Here is a 16,775-nt window from a genome sequence, read left to right as displayed (position 1 = left end):
CACTCAGTGTTTTCATTTCACCATGTACCTGTGTCCCAGATGCATCATTCATGCTGGGGACATAACCTTTTCCTTTAAATTGTCATTATCATTTAATTCCTCTTTAACAAAGATTCAACGCATTACATCATCGTTACTTTGGTTTTGCTGTATGAGTTTTTATTTTTCTGCACGCCGACCTTAGCTAATGAGATCTCGTCGCTTCGAGATTACGTCATTGCTGTTGGTAATTGGTTAAGTCAGTCTTTTTCATTGGACAAAACTGCTTTTTTCTCAATTTATTGAAGAGAGCCTCATAAATGCCCTTCTTGCACTTAACTTGGTATTTAGTTCTGTAGTTATTTATTTTTAATTGATGTAGTGTACTATGTCTTTGTTCTAAAGTACTATATTGAATCGTTAGTTTTGTGATACTGTTTAGTATACCTCTAGGGCACAGGTGTCAAAGAGGCTGCAGGTTGAAATATGAAACCCAGGTGCCTTGAACAAAGACACTGTTCTGTATTTCTTTTGCTTTCTCTCTCTCTTTTCCACCCCTTTTCTCCCACTCTGTCTCTGTCTCTTTCACTCTCTGTGTCTCTCTCTTTTTAACTTCTTTTGCTCTAACTTCATTTTTTCCTTTTCTTTCTTTTCTCTTTCTTCCTACCCTTCACTCTTCCTTTTCTCTCCTTCTGCCTCTCTATTTCTCTTTGGATTTCTTTTTTCCTCCCCCTTTCTTTTCCCCCTCTCTCATGACTTTTTATCTCTTTTGTTTCTCACGCTCTCTCCCTCTCTTTTTTTCCTTCCCTCTTTCTCTTTTATTTCTCTCTCTTTTTCTTTCTCTTGAATCTACCAGTCAGGCCCCCGACAGAATGTTTGTTCTATCGTGTGGCCCCCGAGTTCAAACGACTTTGACACCCTTGCTCTAGGGGCATTTCTCTATTACCGTATTACTGTCGTAGTATTTTTACAGTACTTTCATTCAGCGATTTTAATTTTCACTGTGTGACGTTTTGAGTGTCGAGCGACTTAAAATTCGACTCTCTCCCGCCGTCACTTATGAGTGCTGAGGTTCATTTTGTCTGCCACTCTATTCCAAAACGAAAGTGTTAAAAATCCCTACAACTGAAGATACTTACGTATTTTTATTATTATTATTATTATTTACTTTTAGCACAGGCGCTGGGCAATGGAGCAAAATGCGCATGTCCTGTTTATAGTTCCTAACACTTACCCAATCAAAACGTTTGAGTTTCTTTGCTACAGCTTCTGGATAAAACGTTCGTTCTCGGTTAAGGTTTTTTCCTGCGAGTTTTTATTAGAAATGTCTTGATAGTGAACCTAAATCGTTTAATTAGCTTTCTTATAAAGTATTTTTAGCAATTTACATCCAAAGCAGGGACTGCTGGTGTGACTACGTGACTGTAAACTAGAGTTACTGGAGTTTCCCATAACATGAGCATCACCTAGAGGCAGTGGATATGACACAATAATTAGAAGAAGATAGTGCTTCTTTGGGCACTGTGACTCTCCTTATTTATCCTGTTCAGCACTTTTATTTCGGTTGCACTCCACAATGCAGAGACTTCTTGGGGTCAATTTATACACACTGTCCCTTTAAAAGATTTCGAGTGCATGTTTCTTATGAAACCATATTCTAAAAATTATATTTTACACATTTTCGTCATATCTCACATTTTTTCTTTTTTCCTGTAATATTTTTGATTTTGGTACTTTCGAGCTTCCATACCTCAGGGCCATTGAGCCCTTCATGAGGTAAAATGTACTTGTACTTTCCAAATCCTCAACCGTTTTGGCATGTTATACAGTAGTGTCACACTTAACCGGGCCGCTGTCTCTAGGATGCGTCATGGTCTGCAACTGCAGCGTCGCTTTTTGGATCTCCGGTTGCACTTTCGGAACCACAATTTCCATTCGCCGCTGCGATCTCTCGAGCTCTGCTCCTTGTAACAATCATATCAGACAATTTATTATCACACACAGCTTTGTCATCCACATTTTGTTTTCCTAATTTTAACGTTACTGCCCTGTTGATCTTGCTTGGTCTCGTTGACGGTGGCAGCGTGAGCCGTGGTACCGCGGTTCAGATGGTACCATGTTGAGCTACCCTCGACCTGGACTGCGGCCGGCGTTGCCCTCACGACGGTGTACGGTCCCTCACGCCTCGGATGGTTCCACTTTCGTTGAAACCTTGATGTAGACGAGATCCCCTGGGACGTCTTTTCAAATGGTTGTTCGACCTTGGACTCTTGTCTCTTAACCAGCCGGTAGATGACAGCCGTCAATTGTCCCATACAGTCTCTCAGTTCAGTTTGTAGTTGCTCAAGTGGCGGCCCCTTATAGGGACCTCCTAGATGCGGCGCTGGTCTGCCTGTTAGCATTTCATGCGGTGTTAAATGCGTGATCCAATGAGTTTGCATGCGATAACTCATCAGCGCTAACTGTAGCGCATCCCCTCAGTTGAGCCTAGTACTCACAAAGATCTTGTTCATCGTTGATTTTAATATTCCATTTACTCTTTTCCATTATTATTCTCTCCGACTGCCGTGGCCTGTAAATACGGAGATCAGTAACCCTGTTTTTTCAGCTATTTCACACCCCCCCTTGCATAATATTTTTTAAATTGTGCACTTGTATCTGATATAAAGTCAAAGGTATTCCCCTGTTACCTATTCTCCTTAATAATCCTCCTGATGCTCCTGCATCTGGAGACACATCACCGTTTTCCTGGAAAGCAGATTCAAAATACAATTTTAGCAGTATTTCTGTGTCAAAAATAAAATAATTCACAATCCAAACGTATCAATATTCCTCAGATTTGTAAACACTACGTCAATCAACAAGATTCTAGCGTGATTCAATGCAGACTCGTGTTGTTCGTTGTCACCGCCTCGTCGACGGCCTTGGCCGTCTGGCTCAGTCCATCGTGACGTTCCACTCGCAATCCGCTGTAGGAATGCGCCATGAGCTTTATCAGTGCCACACTGACCTTGGTGCCCAGTTGTCTACCTCTTTCTCCTCGAAACTGGCTGCAATCAGTTCAGATTGCCACCTGCTCACTGTTTGAGGACAGCCTGGATGTGCTCCAGTGTCCCCACGACCCTGCTGTAGACAAGCGGCGCAGACAACGGATGAGTGAACGTCTTTGTTTGTTTTTTGCCATCTTCAGCCCTTTTCAACAGTCCGTCTGACTTCTGAATCCTGTTAAATCGGTTATGTTTACAAACTCGGATGTTTAGTCTAGGTTAAATGACCATGAAGAATTCACCTTAGCAATCAAATTCCTAAATTTTTCATGGTCTTCCTCAAGATCGAGTAATCTGCCCCTCATTGTCTTTTGAAAATGCTTGCCAAATTGTTTCCTCAATTTACCCAAACTATACTTATCACGTTTATCGGAACAAGATCCCACAAATCAAAAGGCCACACGCAAACGGAGCACTTGACGAATTAAGTACTCCCTCCACTTTTTTTTATTTTCCATACAGCAAAGGAGCGAAAGATGGGGGAAAGACGGGGGTGGGGCGGGAATATACACGGTTGAGCTCAACTCACACAGAGCGAAAGACGGGGGAAAGACGGAGAGTGGTGGGGTGGGGGTGAGCTTTGGTTGCGAGAACAACCCACAAAAAGCAAGACACTTTAACGCACATACAAGACCGTAAAACGTAGAATAAGCAGTCACTCCATCATTCATCCATGCTTCCTTAACTCCTCTCCCAACGCCAAACAAAACAAAAAACAAAAAACAGTTAAGTATAAATCACCCGCGCACACATCCACATACAGAGAGACACGCACAATTAACGCCAGCTGGCACACACACCAACATTTCCGAATGAGACGTCTCCCAGACTGAAAACATGTCAGCAATTCTCACACATTCTTTGTATCGCTTGTTTCTATGCGAATATATCTTAATAATACAACATCTGATTACTGCTCATTTTTCTAACGTCGGTATAACCTTTCAGATTGTAGAAAATGGCGAGGTTCCATGCACCACACTTTTTCTTAAGTGCAAGGTTACATTTCCCTCCCAAACCATCAATCGACTAGGGAAACACATAAAACATGCCCCGTATTAACCATACATAGATCGTCTACTCTCGAACTGTCACTTTAGCAAATGACGACGTCTTATCACAGCTTTACACAGATCTCAAGACAATCATAAATATACAAATACCGACGCCGCTGCACCATTTTATCCAGGTTTTCAAGCAGCCCATGTCCCAAAACAGACAGGATTCTTTGAGCTCAGAACTCCCGTCGGACATAAAAATCTCAACTCAGTCTATATATCTCATCCGTCCAAACTTGGGCCTGACTACAGACGGAAAATCCCACGTGCACGAATTTTCATAATTTAGCTCCGACGTCACAGGCTCCCGTCCACCCACGAATCTCGACAAGCAAATTGAAGTAAGGAGAGAAAAAAAAAATCTTCCTTACCTCAACCGCTCATTCGAGACCGTTCCACTGAGAAGTCTTTTCCCTTTTCTGTTTATTTAAGTGCCAATCCACGTTGCGGCGCCAAATGTTGTAGAAATTGGAGGTCCGATAATCGAGAGAAAGTCTTCTCATAAGTGGATAAAAGACATAGACAGGAGCCCGCTTCGTTATGGAGGGAGATGTCACTTTATTGATGCGTCAATAAAGATCTCTCAGAGCTAGGAACATGACAATGTATTTAAAGCTGGTAGTGACGATTAGGCTTCGATTGAGTACACCCCAAAAGGCGGTCCTGTATCACGTATCAAGTACAGAGCGTCCCGTCCCTTGCACGCTATCTTCAAGGAAACTTAATGTCTGCCAAGAGTATCTTCAAGGATGTCTACCCGACCTTTTCCCACAAACGTAAAAGCAAGTCTTTCTAAATTTCTACATGTATGCAAATCCATTCTACATTTGCAAATGTATTTGCCACAACAACACATGTGAGCTGTAATTGGTTGTTAAGCTTAGGAATCACGACAGCACCTTTTCACTAGCTTTGTGCCGTAATTTTTGGACTATAAGCTGCAACTTCTGCCACACATTCAACCCAGTGTCTGATGCAAAAAAATGCGACTATTATATGCATTTTTTTTAACGGCCGGCAGGGGCGCTCGAGCAGAAAATGTAAGCTTGAAACAGGGGGTGTCGACGCAGACGCATGTCACATTTGTCAATAAACACCATTGAAGAAGTTTAACGCACAATAATGTACTTTGTACATGAATGGGAATTAGGATTAACTGATGGAAAATGCACAAAGAAAAGCAAATGACGCAGCTACCAAGGTAAAAGCAATCGAGCTGGCCGATAAAGAAGGAAACGGAGCTGCCGCAAAGACTTTGCAATGGTGAACCGATCGTGAAACGCTGGAAACGGCAGCAGCAAAAAATCCAAAACGTGGCCTGGACTCACACATTCTTGAAGGCTGTGTGAATGCACAGAGCGTAGATGTTTGAGGTGTTCTCCACTGTGCACAGGTCTGGCTTCTCTATGTATAAAAATGTTTTTCCTTGAAAATGTATTGTGCGCGGCTTAAGTTTGGAAATTACACCATTATACTTTGAAGAAAAAAATAATTACAGATGCACAAATAATAGATGCATGGCCAAAGTCCGATGCATTTTTCTGTCCCTATTTTCAGTCCATGACCCTCATTGAGCTGGGGAACCCGTCCCAGAGTCTGGAGAACGTGTGTCGCTGGGCCTTCCTGCAGCAGAAGCAAGACACTGGGGACGCCGAATATCACGACCACGCCATTTTCCTCACGCGGCAGGAATTCGGACCCACGGGCATGCAGGGTAACGGGCCGATCCTGCCGACGACGTCACCCGATAGAGCGAATTTACATTCGAAGCAGAGTCTCTCAACCTCTTCCTCTTGGCGGTCGGTGGTTTTTGCGTGCAGCGGAGTGCTAGCTAAAAGGAAGGCCCAAGGGAGAGGCGTCTAAAGGCAGCGGCCTAGCTACACACGAGCCCTTGGGCTGCCCTTGGGCTCAGCCTCCTGCAGCAGAAAATCGATAGACGGAGCGGGGCCAGAAAGAGCTTCGCAATTAGATGAGGCACGTGGGAAAATGGCCATGTTGGGGTCAGCTTTAGCATACTGTCGCTGCATTTTATGCACAATAATGCTGCCAAGAAGAAGTGGGTAAAAGCTAGTCATTGAATATTAGAATGTAATCATTTTAAATTGTGGTCAAATGTCAGACTAGATGATGGCAAAATAAGTATATTTACCACCATAACCAACAATACTGTAGAATAAAATAGAATAGTGACAATAGACTGAAACAGATACGATTATGCATAGTGAGAGGAAACATTTTTAACACTCTAACTTCAAATACACACTAAACTACACACTACACGTATAAAACTGAATAAAATATGTGAATGGTAAAAGAGATGAGAACCAGAAATTAAATATTATATTTATTTCAAATCCAAGAACATTAAATGTGTACTTTAAATAGAGGTGGCGATTCTGTCCCGCTACTATTGGTATGTTTTTGCTGTAGACCACAGCTCACATTTGCGTACCACACTAGCAGGTGTCATGTACATTGGAAAATCATTTTGGTTATGATACTGACTGTCGGACTTGGGTTCATGCGGTGTAGGTTACGCTCCAGTCACTGGCATGTGCCATCCCGTTCGAAGCTGCACTTTAAACCACGAGGACGGTTTCTCCTCCGCCTTTGTGGTCGCACACGAGACCGGACATGTGTAAGTACCGTTTTCCTTCCGTCCACTGGTCTTTCTCACGCGGTCTTATTCTCAACTCTGACCTTTCGCCCCAGGTTGGGCATGGAGCATGACGGTCAAGGGAACCGCTGTGGAGATGAGGTGCACATGGGGAGCATCATGGCCCCATTGGTGCAAGCTGCTTTCCACCGTTTCCAATGGTCCAGGTGTAGCATGCAGGAGCTGGGACGCTACCTCCAGTGAGATTTGCATGCAAACAATGTCAGAGCATTTGTGCGAATCCATTTTTTACTTTTCGCTCCAACTCCGGGGTGCACAAACAGTATACCTCTAACTCCAAATATTTTGTGGTCCTTCCTAGTTCCTACGACTGTCTCCGTGACGACCCCTTTGACCACAACTGGCCGTCGCTGCCGCAGCTTCCCGGTTTGCACTACTCGATGAACGAACAGTGCAAGTTTGACTTCGGTGTTGGTTACACCATGTGTACTGCGGTAAGGATCCCAAAATATCAACGCTCATCAGTCTCTCAATTTCAAACGGTCCTTTTAGGAGGGCAGTTTTAAAGAGCGATAGTTTGATACTCTCATGTACAGTGTTCCCCCGCAGCATTGCTAGGACCAAATTCAGTTTTATGATGGCAATCAGGGAGTTGTTCATATGCCAAATGACATCATTTATTAGTCATTGACAATTGATTTAGCGTACACACCCTGGATAGGAAATTAATAGCAGGTGGGGATTGTAAAGTGAAATAGTCTTATAGTAGGTAATAGAAACCTTTTGTAATAAGCTAATGTTTTCCCAACCCATGGCACCCCAGATAAAAGCATTAACATAACAAAATAGTATATAGTGAGTTAGAGATAAGATAAGGCTTAAAATGTCAATAATTAAGTTGGGACGGTCAGGCTTCTCTCTCGACGTGTTTTTTTTTCCCTCCCTTCGTGGAGGATCTACACAGCATGCACTTACTTTTACTGAGTAATTATTTAAATAAAGAGAATGCCTACCAAACTATCAGTTTAAAACACAAAATCCAAATAAATGTTCCTCCTCGGTATTGGGGTAAAAGATGCGCAGCTTCCTCCGTCCACCTCCCTCACGTCAGACGTCATTTCTGCTTCTTGCCAATAGCTTACAAGCTTTTTAAACTTTCTTTCTACAGATCGGCTAAATCTTTCACTATTTGCAGCTTGTGATCTGCAGAATCTAAATTTTTTTTTCGGTGCCATTTGGTTTCACTTTCGTTTGCTCCCCGTCGCCGCCAAACCGTTTATTAAGGCGCTGTACTTGCAGTGCAGGCTTGGTTTAAGAGACTCAGCCCCAAAGAAACCCAAAGCTGCGTAGTTCAGCCTAAATGCACAGTTCGGTGCTGATGTACGACAGCCGGAGTAAAGCTTTGTGTTTACTTTGGCGGAAAATTAAAGCTTCGGGTTTATTTCGGGCTTATTTATCAAATCAAGTTAAGTTAATCTGTCGGGTTTGGGTAGGTTTGGGTTTATATAGCCGCGAATCAGGTTGGGATGAATTTTTTAGACCCAATCTTACTTTTATAGTGAGTACTCCCTATATGTAATACAAATATACCTTTGTACGATTAAATATCATTCTAAATAAGTATACATGTGAAGGAATAATGAAGTTTTATCTTCCTTTGGTGTCGCGAGTTACTGAGTGGACGCAGACAGGGGAAGAGACAGTCAATTAAAATTAAAACTGATTTCAAAGATCCTACTTGTGAGGATTATCATGCTCTTAAAAGACTTTATTCTTCATTTTTAAAGATAGTCTCAATGGTCGATTGGTTACGGCCATATCCTTAACAATAGTAATGATGTGTTTGCCTTTTTTGTATTTCTTCATTATCGCAAGCTTTGTTGGTAATGTTGTCATCTTTTTGAGACCTACAGCTAAAAAAAAAAAAAAAAGTTAAGTTCGTACAAAATTGGCATCTTCATGTAGCTGTGACTCAATAACCGCTGACCAGCGTCATGTATAACATTGACCAATAGAAGATAGTCATCTTAGAGACATAACCATACACGCACAAACACTGCAGAGTCGGAACTTAATACGTTTTAGGGTATGCAAAATAATTTTTTGTTCCTGTTATTTGGTGGGGAAATGCCATAAAGAGGGGACAAAGTAACAATCCTATTGTCAAGTGGAAAAAAAATCGTAAGGCTGGACGCGGTGTCCCAGAGGTCTACCGTATTAAAGTACATTTCTTTATAAAACTGATCAGCGGCAATGAACGGGTGTTCACTGTACATCGTAAAAGAAAGAGGCTGACCGATGCAGTACGCGCCTATTCACGTTCTTCTGCTGTCCTCTTCTTTGCTCTCCCGGCCACTGGTGGGATTGATATCTTGCTTGAAAGCAGGTAAATTGGTTTTGATAGCTCTTCCTTCTTTTCTAAATTCAGTTTTATGTCTGTAATTCCTATTTCAACACAAGAGTTAGTTTGTCAGCGCGGCGTTGCGCTTTAGACTGCTGCAAGACGTCGCTCGCTTCTTTGGGACGCTTGGCTTGATTGATGAAAGGGTTTGTTCAGGGGCTTTTGCACACTTTGCTAGATTACCCTCTATTCTCTTGTCAAACCCCGTTCCCTTCAGCTACAAAAGGCTGGCCTTTCAGGAACGCAGGTAAGGTGAACCCACTTTCCCGAGGACATTCGGCTCTTTGTGGTTCCATTGATTTGGTTTTATACGTTTCCTTAAAGATTGTAAATGTTGCTATTCTTTTGTTTTTGTTGTCTCTGTTCCATCCATTGCCATTTGGGGTACTTCGGCCTGTTGGGTTCTAAAATGCCCTTCAAATATCTAGAACTCGTAACTCATACTTCTTTAAAGCCTCACGCTGCAAGCAAGAATTGATTCCGACTGGCACACTCTGTAAGACTAGGACAGGTCAGAGAGATGTCTTCCCCATTAAATCAGACGAGGGCTGAGCTAGAACAGAGCCAATTTTCTCTTTTTCCTCTTCAGCTTTTCGGGTCTCCCGGCCTGACGTCACTGGTGATTACCAACCGCAGTTTGAACAAAAATTTTGACTCACCCTCTGACCTGCGGGTTAAACTGGGTCATAATGAGTGGTGCGTATTACTGGAGAGGAGGTAGAAGGGGGCCCTCACAAACTGGTCTCAAGAGGTGTCTTCATGATTGGTTTACCAAAAAAATGAAGGGAGTTTAGTCATTGACTTCAGGGTACAAGATCAATGAGATCTTCACCTTTTGGTTTTTGAGCTCCCTCGCGACTTCAACCACAGGCTGATTCATTCAGAGAGTCCTGTCTCGCGTGCATCTTTTGGCATTGTTTGCATGATTGGCTGTTTGTTTTTCTAGTGGAGCGTCATGTGAAGTGCAGTCAAGTGACAATCCAGTTTTTTTTCCTTTTTTTGTGCTAACGATTCTTCTCGTTTATTGAAACAATTGTAATCCTAAAATGACGTGAAAGTGTTTGTCCCCCTCAGTATCGCACCTTCGACCCATGCAAGCAGCTGTGGTGCAGTCACCCAGACAATCCCTTCTTCTGCAAGACCAAGAAGGGCCCTCCCATCGACGGCACCACATGCGGGAATGGCAAAGTGAGGAACTTTCTAAAAACATGTTTCCACTTGAATCCGTGGTCTGAGCGTATTGCGTTCCCGCAGCACTGTTTCAAAGGACACTGCGTCTGGCTGACGGCCGACATCTTCAAGCAAGATGGAAACTGGGGTTCCTGGAGTGAATTTGGACAGTGCTCCCGCACATGTGGCGGCGGGGTCCACTTTCGCACGCGCGATTGTGACGATCCGAGGTACTGCAGACTGGACACTGTCGGGTTCAAAACGATGTCGGATTTTTAAGTTACGAACAAACTTCATTATTAAAGAGAAGCAAGCACAAAAGACTAGGTAAAGGCACTCTAAGATTGGCATGTGATTCCATGGCCTAAAGCATGAGCGCCCTTCTTATACCGTTTCATGGATTCTGATTGGAGAATAGAATCACCACGTGCACGTAAGAGTACTATGGTTGGTTCAGACAGGAATCACATATTTAAATGAAGTGTACAATGTTGGTCGCTAGATGGTGTGCGAGTATAATAAATGAGTATTGAGGATAGTGGCACTTTTGTAAACACAATGCGTCTCTGTAAGAAAAATGGAATGTGACCTTGGAGGAGCTTGTCTCTGAACACCAAGTAAAATCGTAACACCACACACTTATTGAGCACGATAGAAATATGAACGTATAATAAAAAATAGAAAAGTATAAAGTATATATATCGCGTGTTAAATATAGGATATAGTATAAAAGGCACACTTAGACCATCATTTACCTTACAGACACAAATGTTTAGCGATTAAAAATTGGTGATTAAAAGCGTTGGCAACTAACTTGATCATTAATTCGCTGTGTCACGTGATTTATAAGTATGTTAAATCAATGCAAATAAGAGTGTATACTATTCTGTTGTGATGCTGGAAGTTGTAGTACTGCGCTGGTCTTGCAGAGGGCGCCAAGACCATTTACCGTATTTTCCGCACTATATGGCGCACCATGTTATAAGGCGCACCTTCAATGAATGATATATTTTAAAACTTATGCCATACATAAGACGCACCCCATTATAAGGCGCTATAAGTGCATGCTGGTTTAAGATCAGGTAATTGTGCAATTTTGTAATTGTAATCCTGTGCAGTCCTTCGAGACATTTTTGGGATTAAGGGCTATTTACGGTAAATAAATGTGACGACTTGACTACAGTAGAGAATGTAGTTACTTTATGCAACCTCTAGATGTTGCCACGCTCAAGGGAATGTCAACAAAATATTCAAAAAGGTCAAACTTTATTAACAAACAAGCTTTCCACAACTCCATTCACTCCCAAAATAAATAAACAGCCGTTTTATTATTTTCTCTGAGGTAAAGCATTTTCGTGACACATCTTTGAACAACATCGACATATCATTTTATTTTTTGTCCATTTAGTCAACACGCAAAGAAAAAAACGTCTGATACTGTTATTTTAAATGAAACGTTAGTGCAATCGCAATAAAGTGACACTCGTAATGTGCAACGAGTGCAAAGCAATAACATAATAACTGTAAAATGTAAAACGTAAACACACAAAAGAAAAACAAAGATCACTCTATAAGCTCCTCATCGACGAATCCCTCGAATTCTTCTTCTGCTGTGTTCGAATTGACCATATCTCAGTGAATGGGCCATCCAACACGTCCGGTGTTTTTGTGCCAGCGCTGTTGCCTTCATACGTATAGTTATCGTACTGACACTTCTGCTTGCCGCTCTTTGTTGAACAACCCACTGTTCAAGTGTCTCCTCTAACTCTGGCCATCTTGCTTTATTGCCACGGAAACTTTGTTGAGTTTTCCTTACTTGGCGGAGCTTATCTTCATCCTTTCTCCACTTCCGTACCATCGATTCATTTAAGTTTAACTCTCTCGCTGCCGCTCTATTGCCGTGTTGTGCTGCGTGACTGATCGCTTTGAGTTTAAACTCGGCGTTGTACGCGTGTCTCTTAACAGGAGCCATTTTCTTATACAAATGCACGTATGAAAGAGAATCTCGCTCTCTCTCTCTCTCTCTCTCGCTCTCTCTCTCTCTCAAACGTGACATTCTGAATAATTCTGCGTTTGTTTAAGGTAAATTGTGCTTTACATCTTCACCAGTCATAACCCTGGATTCAGACAAATACTGTATTTGTTGAATATGAATTAAGCAGTTTAATGGGGTAGCCATTTTGCCACTTAGTAAACAAATACAACACGAGCCCCGGCAACTACCAATCGTTTAATATTTCCCAGTATGCACAGCGCGAAAAATGGAGTCGGCGGCTGTTTCTCGTAGTTGCGAGACCTTGCGAATTTAATATTGAGCCATATATAAGGCGCACTGTGTTATAAGGCGCATGGTCAGCTTTTGAAAAAAAACAAGACTTTTAGGTGCGCCTTATAGTGCGGAAAATACGGTATATAAAAGTTATTTCACATTTTTAAAAATCCTAAACACTGAACATTGCATCATTACAAAAAAATTGGAATGAAAGTTTCAACTTTGTAGTGTTTGTCTGTTTCATCATGAAACAAAGTTTACCATGGCAAGGGAACAGACAGTGCTGCAGAAATACAGAGAGAAAAAAACAGAAAATAGGTAAATAAAATGAATAATAATAATAATAATGACATGTTTAATTCATATTGAAAATGTTAACCATCTTCCAAAATTTCTTGACACATTTTGGACATATTTTTGGTGGAGAAAAAAAAATTGCACCACATAAAATGAAATATATTGCTCTTTCTTTTTTGATTTGTATAAGAACCAAATATGATATGAACTTTGCAGGTGTATAGCCTATATTTTTATGTATTTATGTTGATTGTCAAGTTCACTGACAAATAATTTGTCCACAATTTTTCTATCCGTCCAAAACTGCAATATTCGAATAAAAGGAAATTAAAAATTGCTTGATTGATTAAAAAAATAATCGACCGATTTATCGATTAGGAAATGAATGGTTCGTCCCAGAAAATGTTGGCCCAAAACCAAATGTGTAATGCTTGGACAAAATACCATAAAAACAATGCATTCATTTAAAATGCAAATAACAAAGGAAAACTCATTAGGCTTAAGTACTTTGATTAAAGTGGCTGGTTATGTTAAATATTAATGGCTCTTAGGTTTTACACCACATAATCCCGCTCTCCTCTTTTAAAGCACATATTTTAGTAACATTTGAGCTTTTATTGGACAAGAGAGTGAATCGTAACAAGAAAATACTCAAAAACAAAAAAGAAAAATACTTGCACATAGCCTACTGGTTGATTAACTCCAGGGACTAACGGACTTCAGGTACCGCACAATATACATTAGCAAAAGTCCGGCAAATGGCTAATGTTAGCCGAACGTAGAAAACGTAGGAGCAAAGGGATGGATTTCAGAGAAAATATCTTGTTAGTAAAAGCTTGGCCGTGCTTCCGTTCTGACAATGTCCTCCATCTCCTTCTTAAAAAACAATAAACAGCCCTGTCATGAACAAACTTCCCTGCTCTGAGTAAAAGCCAGCTTCTGCCCCTTGCTTCTTTTTGAGGCGACATCATCTCAACCTCGTCGTTTCTTTTTTGTTTTGGCGGTAACCGTAAATGCACTTTCAGTGATTTAACGCACATTTTTTGTGCAGAAAATTCGGCGCATGCCTACTTTTTTCTATTCCCGAAAATCCTGAGATCGTGTCACCTATTCCCCCAGACCAGCCAACGGAGGCCGGGCCTGCGTGGGGGCGAGCTACCAGTTCCAGATGTGCAACACCAACGAGTGCGAGGACATCTACAGCGACACGCGAGAGGAGCAATGCCACGCTTGGGATCCTCGTTTGGAACAACCCAGCAACAAGCAGTGGCTGCCATACGAACACCCTGACGGTGAATATTTACACAAAATGGAGATCAAAAAGAGGGGCACTGTTAAAAAAAATAATCCTCAAATAGGAGGACTTAACACATAATTATTCTATGCGGCGGTTAGGTGGTCATATAAATGTTACGTTCCGATTTTGGTCATCCACATCTGGCCATGATTGAGTAAAGCTCTGAGGTATGACTACGCCCTCTCATAAAAACAGGCCGCGTCTTCTGAAAGCTCTTTAAAAACAGTTTCCTCGCTCTCTCTCTTCACTACATTCCCTGATGTCATTCGACCTTGGCTGCCCCCTTTCTCCTGCACCTGTTTCTGCTTCCATGGGGCTACTATCACTTGCTGCAGAGAGACAGCAAAGCCTCACTTACAGTGCATGCATGACAAATAGGTCCATATTAACTACAACGTGTTCGGTCGGAGGAATATTATTATAATAGTTGGCATGTGCCCAAGAGGAAGCACTCCCGACCACACTTTTTTTTAGCTAACTACTGCTCTCGTTTTGTTTTGATGATATTTTAAGCTAAGTAAATGCAATGCTCATAATCTCTTAAGAAAATAAAAATATTCGTAACTACATTTTGGTTTTACGCAATCACAGCTTTGGGACAGATATTGACTATGTTTACATAGAGGCAATAATCTGATTGGAAATGGAATATTGAATATCCTGATAAATGTTGATGAAACGTTTGCATGCCTAGAGACAAACGAATAACCCCGTATACATCCCGTTTGCGAAGAATCCAATCGGAAGGGGCAAAGCACAAGCAGAATCGCTACGCAAATCTGAAGTTGTTGAGGCATATAATATATAATTTCATTCATGTCACTCACTAAATTGGTGCGTCTGGTGTTACAAGTTATGCTCGTACGTGGCCGGCCAAAAGCATAGACTTATACTATATATGGAAAGATGCAATTGTGACATCGGCATTTTCACTGTGAGTGAAGAAAATAAACATCCATTCATTCATTATGTGCCCAGCTTATCCTCAGTAGTTGCTGGAGCCCATCCCAACTATCTTCGGGTAGTGGCCAGGGGACACCCTGAACTGGTTGGCAGCCAGTCGCAGCCAACCAATACACATAGGGCTTTTATAGCGATCAAACCAGAGTTTTCGTGTTTAAATGGTCTCTGTACTCCAAGTCCCACAGTGCTTTGCAGCATAAAAATATCCCGGATGAGGGAAACTACACTCAGATGCGTATACAAGCACGAGTAAACGGAAAATTAAAAGAATACTCTCAGTCAAACTGAGAGCATAACCAAAATATTGAGTGCGTTTACATGGCTTTACATCATCGGAATACTGGCCCTATTATCATTCTAATCAGATTATTGTCTGCATAACCATACCCAATGTGACATCATTGAATTTCCTCCACATACTGCAGTCTCACTCTTCTCGCCAAAGGTTTCTCTATTATGTGTAGCAAACACAACAATGGAGTCTTGCTGATCTCTCATAAGATGTACTGCCAGGTGTCGTCCTTGGCGGCACCAATGTTTTGTATGAGTCACTCACAAACATCAATAAAACGCAACAGCGGCTGGTGTAAAGCTCAATTTGCTTGTAAAGTGTAACGCGTTCGACATCTTCCCTCCCGACAGCAAAGAAACGCTGCCACCTGTACTGCATGTCCAAGGAGACTCGGGATGTGGTCTTCATGCAGCGGATGGTCTTGGACGGCACGCGTTGCTCCTACAAGGACCCGCATAGCGTGTGTGTGCGTGGCGAGTGCGAGGTGAGAAAGGAACAGGACTTTGTGTGCTCACGGTTTTGAGGGGTCCTCAACCGGTCGGTGTCGCTCTCGTGCAGAAAGTGGGCTGCGATGGTGTGGTGGGCTCCTCCAAGCAGGACGACAAGTGCGGTGTCTGCGGCGGGGACAGCTCTACGTGCAAAACCTTCAAGGACACAATCACCCGCATTGTCAAGAAGCAAGGTAGAGGCTTTGAGTCCAGCCGAGCCGAGCTTAATCGTCGTGATTTTTTTGTTCTGGTTTGTCTTAGTTCATCCAGTAATCAACAGAGTAACTTCAACATGGTCGGGAGCCTTTTTGACCCAAGAAGCCATAAAAGCGAAAATATTTTGTTTTGCTTTTTGAAGAGAACTACACCTTTTATTTTAGGACAAAACTAAACAAAACAGCCAAACCCAGTCTCCAGACAAAAGCCAATTCTTAAGTGCATTTTATATCACTGTGTAAAATCTATGAAATCATAATTATCCTAGGGCATCTGTCACAATTTGTCCTCTCCTGCAGTTACATACTGTAAGAGTGTTGAGGCTCATTATGACTGTCATTTTTGTTGTAAATGTTGGTTGCAAGTAAAGTTTGTTTGTATAATTGTCACATAATAATGCAAACAAGGATACCAACATATTTCCCTTCAGTGCAGACTGCGCTGGGCAAAGGAGAAAGAGTGTATATATTTAGTGATTTACAGCTAAATCTGTGTTTTTGGACTGTAAACTGTAGTTAAAAGTGTGTCATATTTGTACTGGACCGAACCCTCCAGCATTTGTATTCTCTAAGCTTCGCATGTGTGACAATCAGCTCTGCATTGATCAATATATTGAAAAAGTTGCACAAATAATAATTTATCTGCGAACCGTATCTTCTCATGAAAAGAGCCATAGGT

At 41.8% G+C, this 16,775-nt stretch overlaps 2 protein-coding genes across 6 annotated transcripts in view; one reads left to right on the top strand and one right to left on the bottom strand.

Moving 5' to 3' along the window:
- Positions 1-16,775, bottom strand: part of LOC148360299 (uncharacterized) — a 120,969-nt gene that overhangs the window by 83,858 nt on the left and 20,336 nt on the right. For 3 of the 4 annotated variants that reach the window (XR_015851306.1, XR_015851305.1, XR_015851304.1), the window contains exon 2: positions 15,909-16,037. The gene's annotated coding sequence lies outside the window, so the exon portion shown is untranslated. Of the gene's footprint in view, positions 1-13,019; positions 15,835-15,908; positions 16,038-16,775 lie in introns of those variants that run through there. The other variant, XR_015851307.1, reaches the window with a different exon arrangement.
- The window catches only part of LOC148360300 (A disintegrin and metalloproteinase with thrombospondin motifs 2-like), a 145,704-nt gene that overhangs the window by 119,421 nt on the left and 9,508 nt on the right, over positions 1-16,775 (top strand). Inside the window, exons 6-15 of one of the 2 annotated variants that reach the window (XM_088343877.1) lie at positions 5,642-5,798; positions 6,617-6,722; positions 6,797-6,940; positions 7,063-7,195; positions 9,320-9,349; positions 10,177-10,290; positions 10,357-10,502; positions 13,961-14,133; positions 15,744-15,877; positions 15,952-16,075. In XM_088343877.1, coding sequence (XP_088200003.1) covers positions 5,642-5,798; positions 6,617-6,722; positions 6,797-6,940; positions 7,063-7,195; positions 9,320-9,349; positions 10,177-10,290; positions 10,357-10,502; positions 13,961-14,133; positions 15,744-15,877; positions 15,952-16,075 — 1,261 coding nt within the window. The remainder of the gene's footprint in view (positions 1-5,641; positions 5,799-6,616; positions 6,723-6,796; positions 6,941-7,062; positions 7,196-9,319; positions 9,350-10,176; positions 10,291-10,356; positions 10,503-13,960; positions 14,134-15,743; positions 15,878-15,951; positions 16,076-16,775) is intronic. The other variant, XM_088343878.1, reaches the window with a different exon arrangement.

Source organism: Urocampus carinirostris, chromosome 9, assembly GCF_059441175.1.
Source record: "Urocampus carinirostris isolate Australia breed hairy pipefish chromosome 9, RoL_Ucar_1.0, whole genome shotgun sequence".
NCBI lineage: Eukaryota > Metazoa > Chordata > Actinopteri > Syngnathiformes > Syngnathidae > Urocampus > Urocampus carinirostris.
The sequence above is the reverse complement of the archived record's forward strand: the minus strand, read 5'-3'. Positions and strand labels throughout refer to the sequence as shown.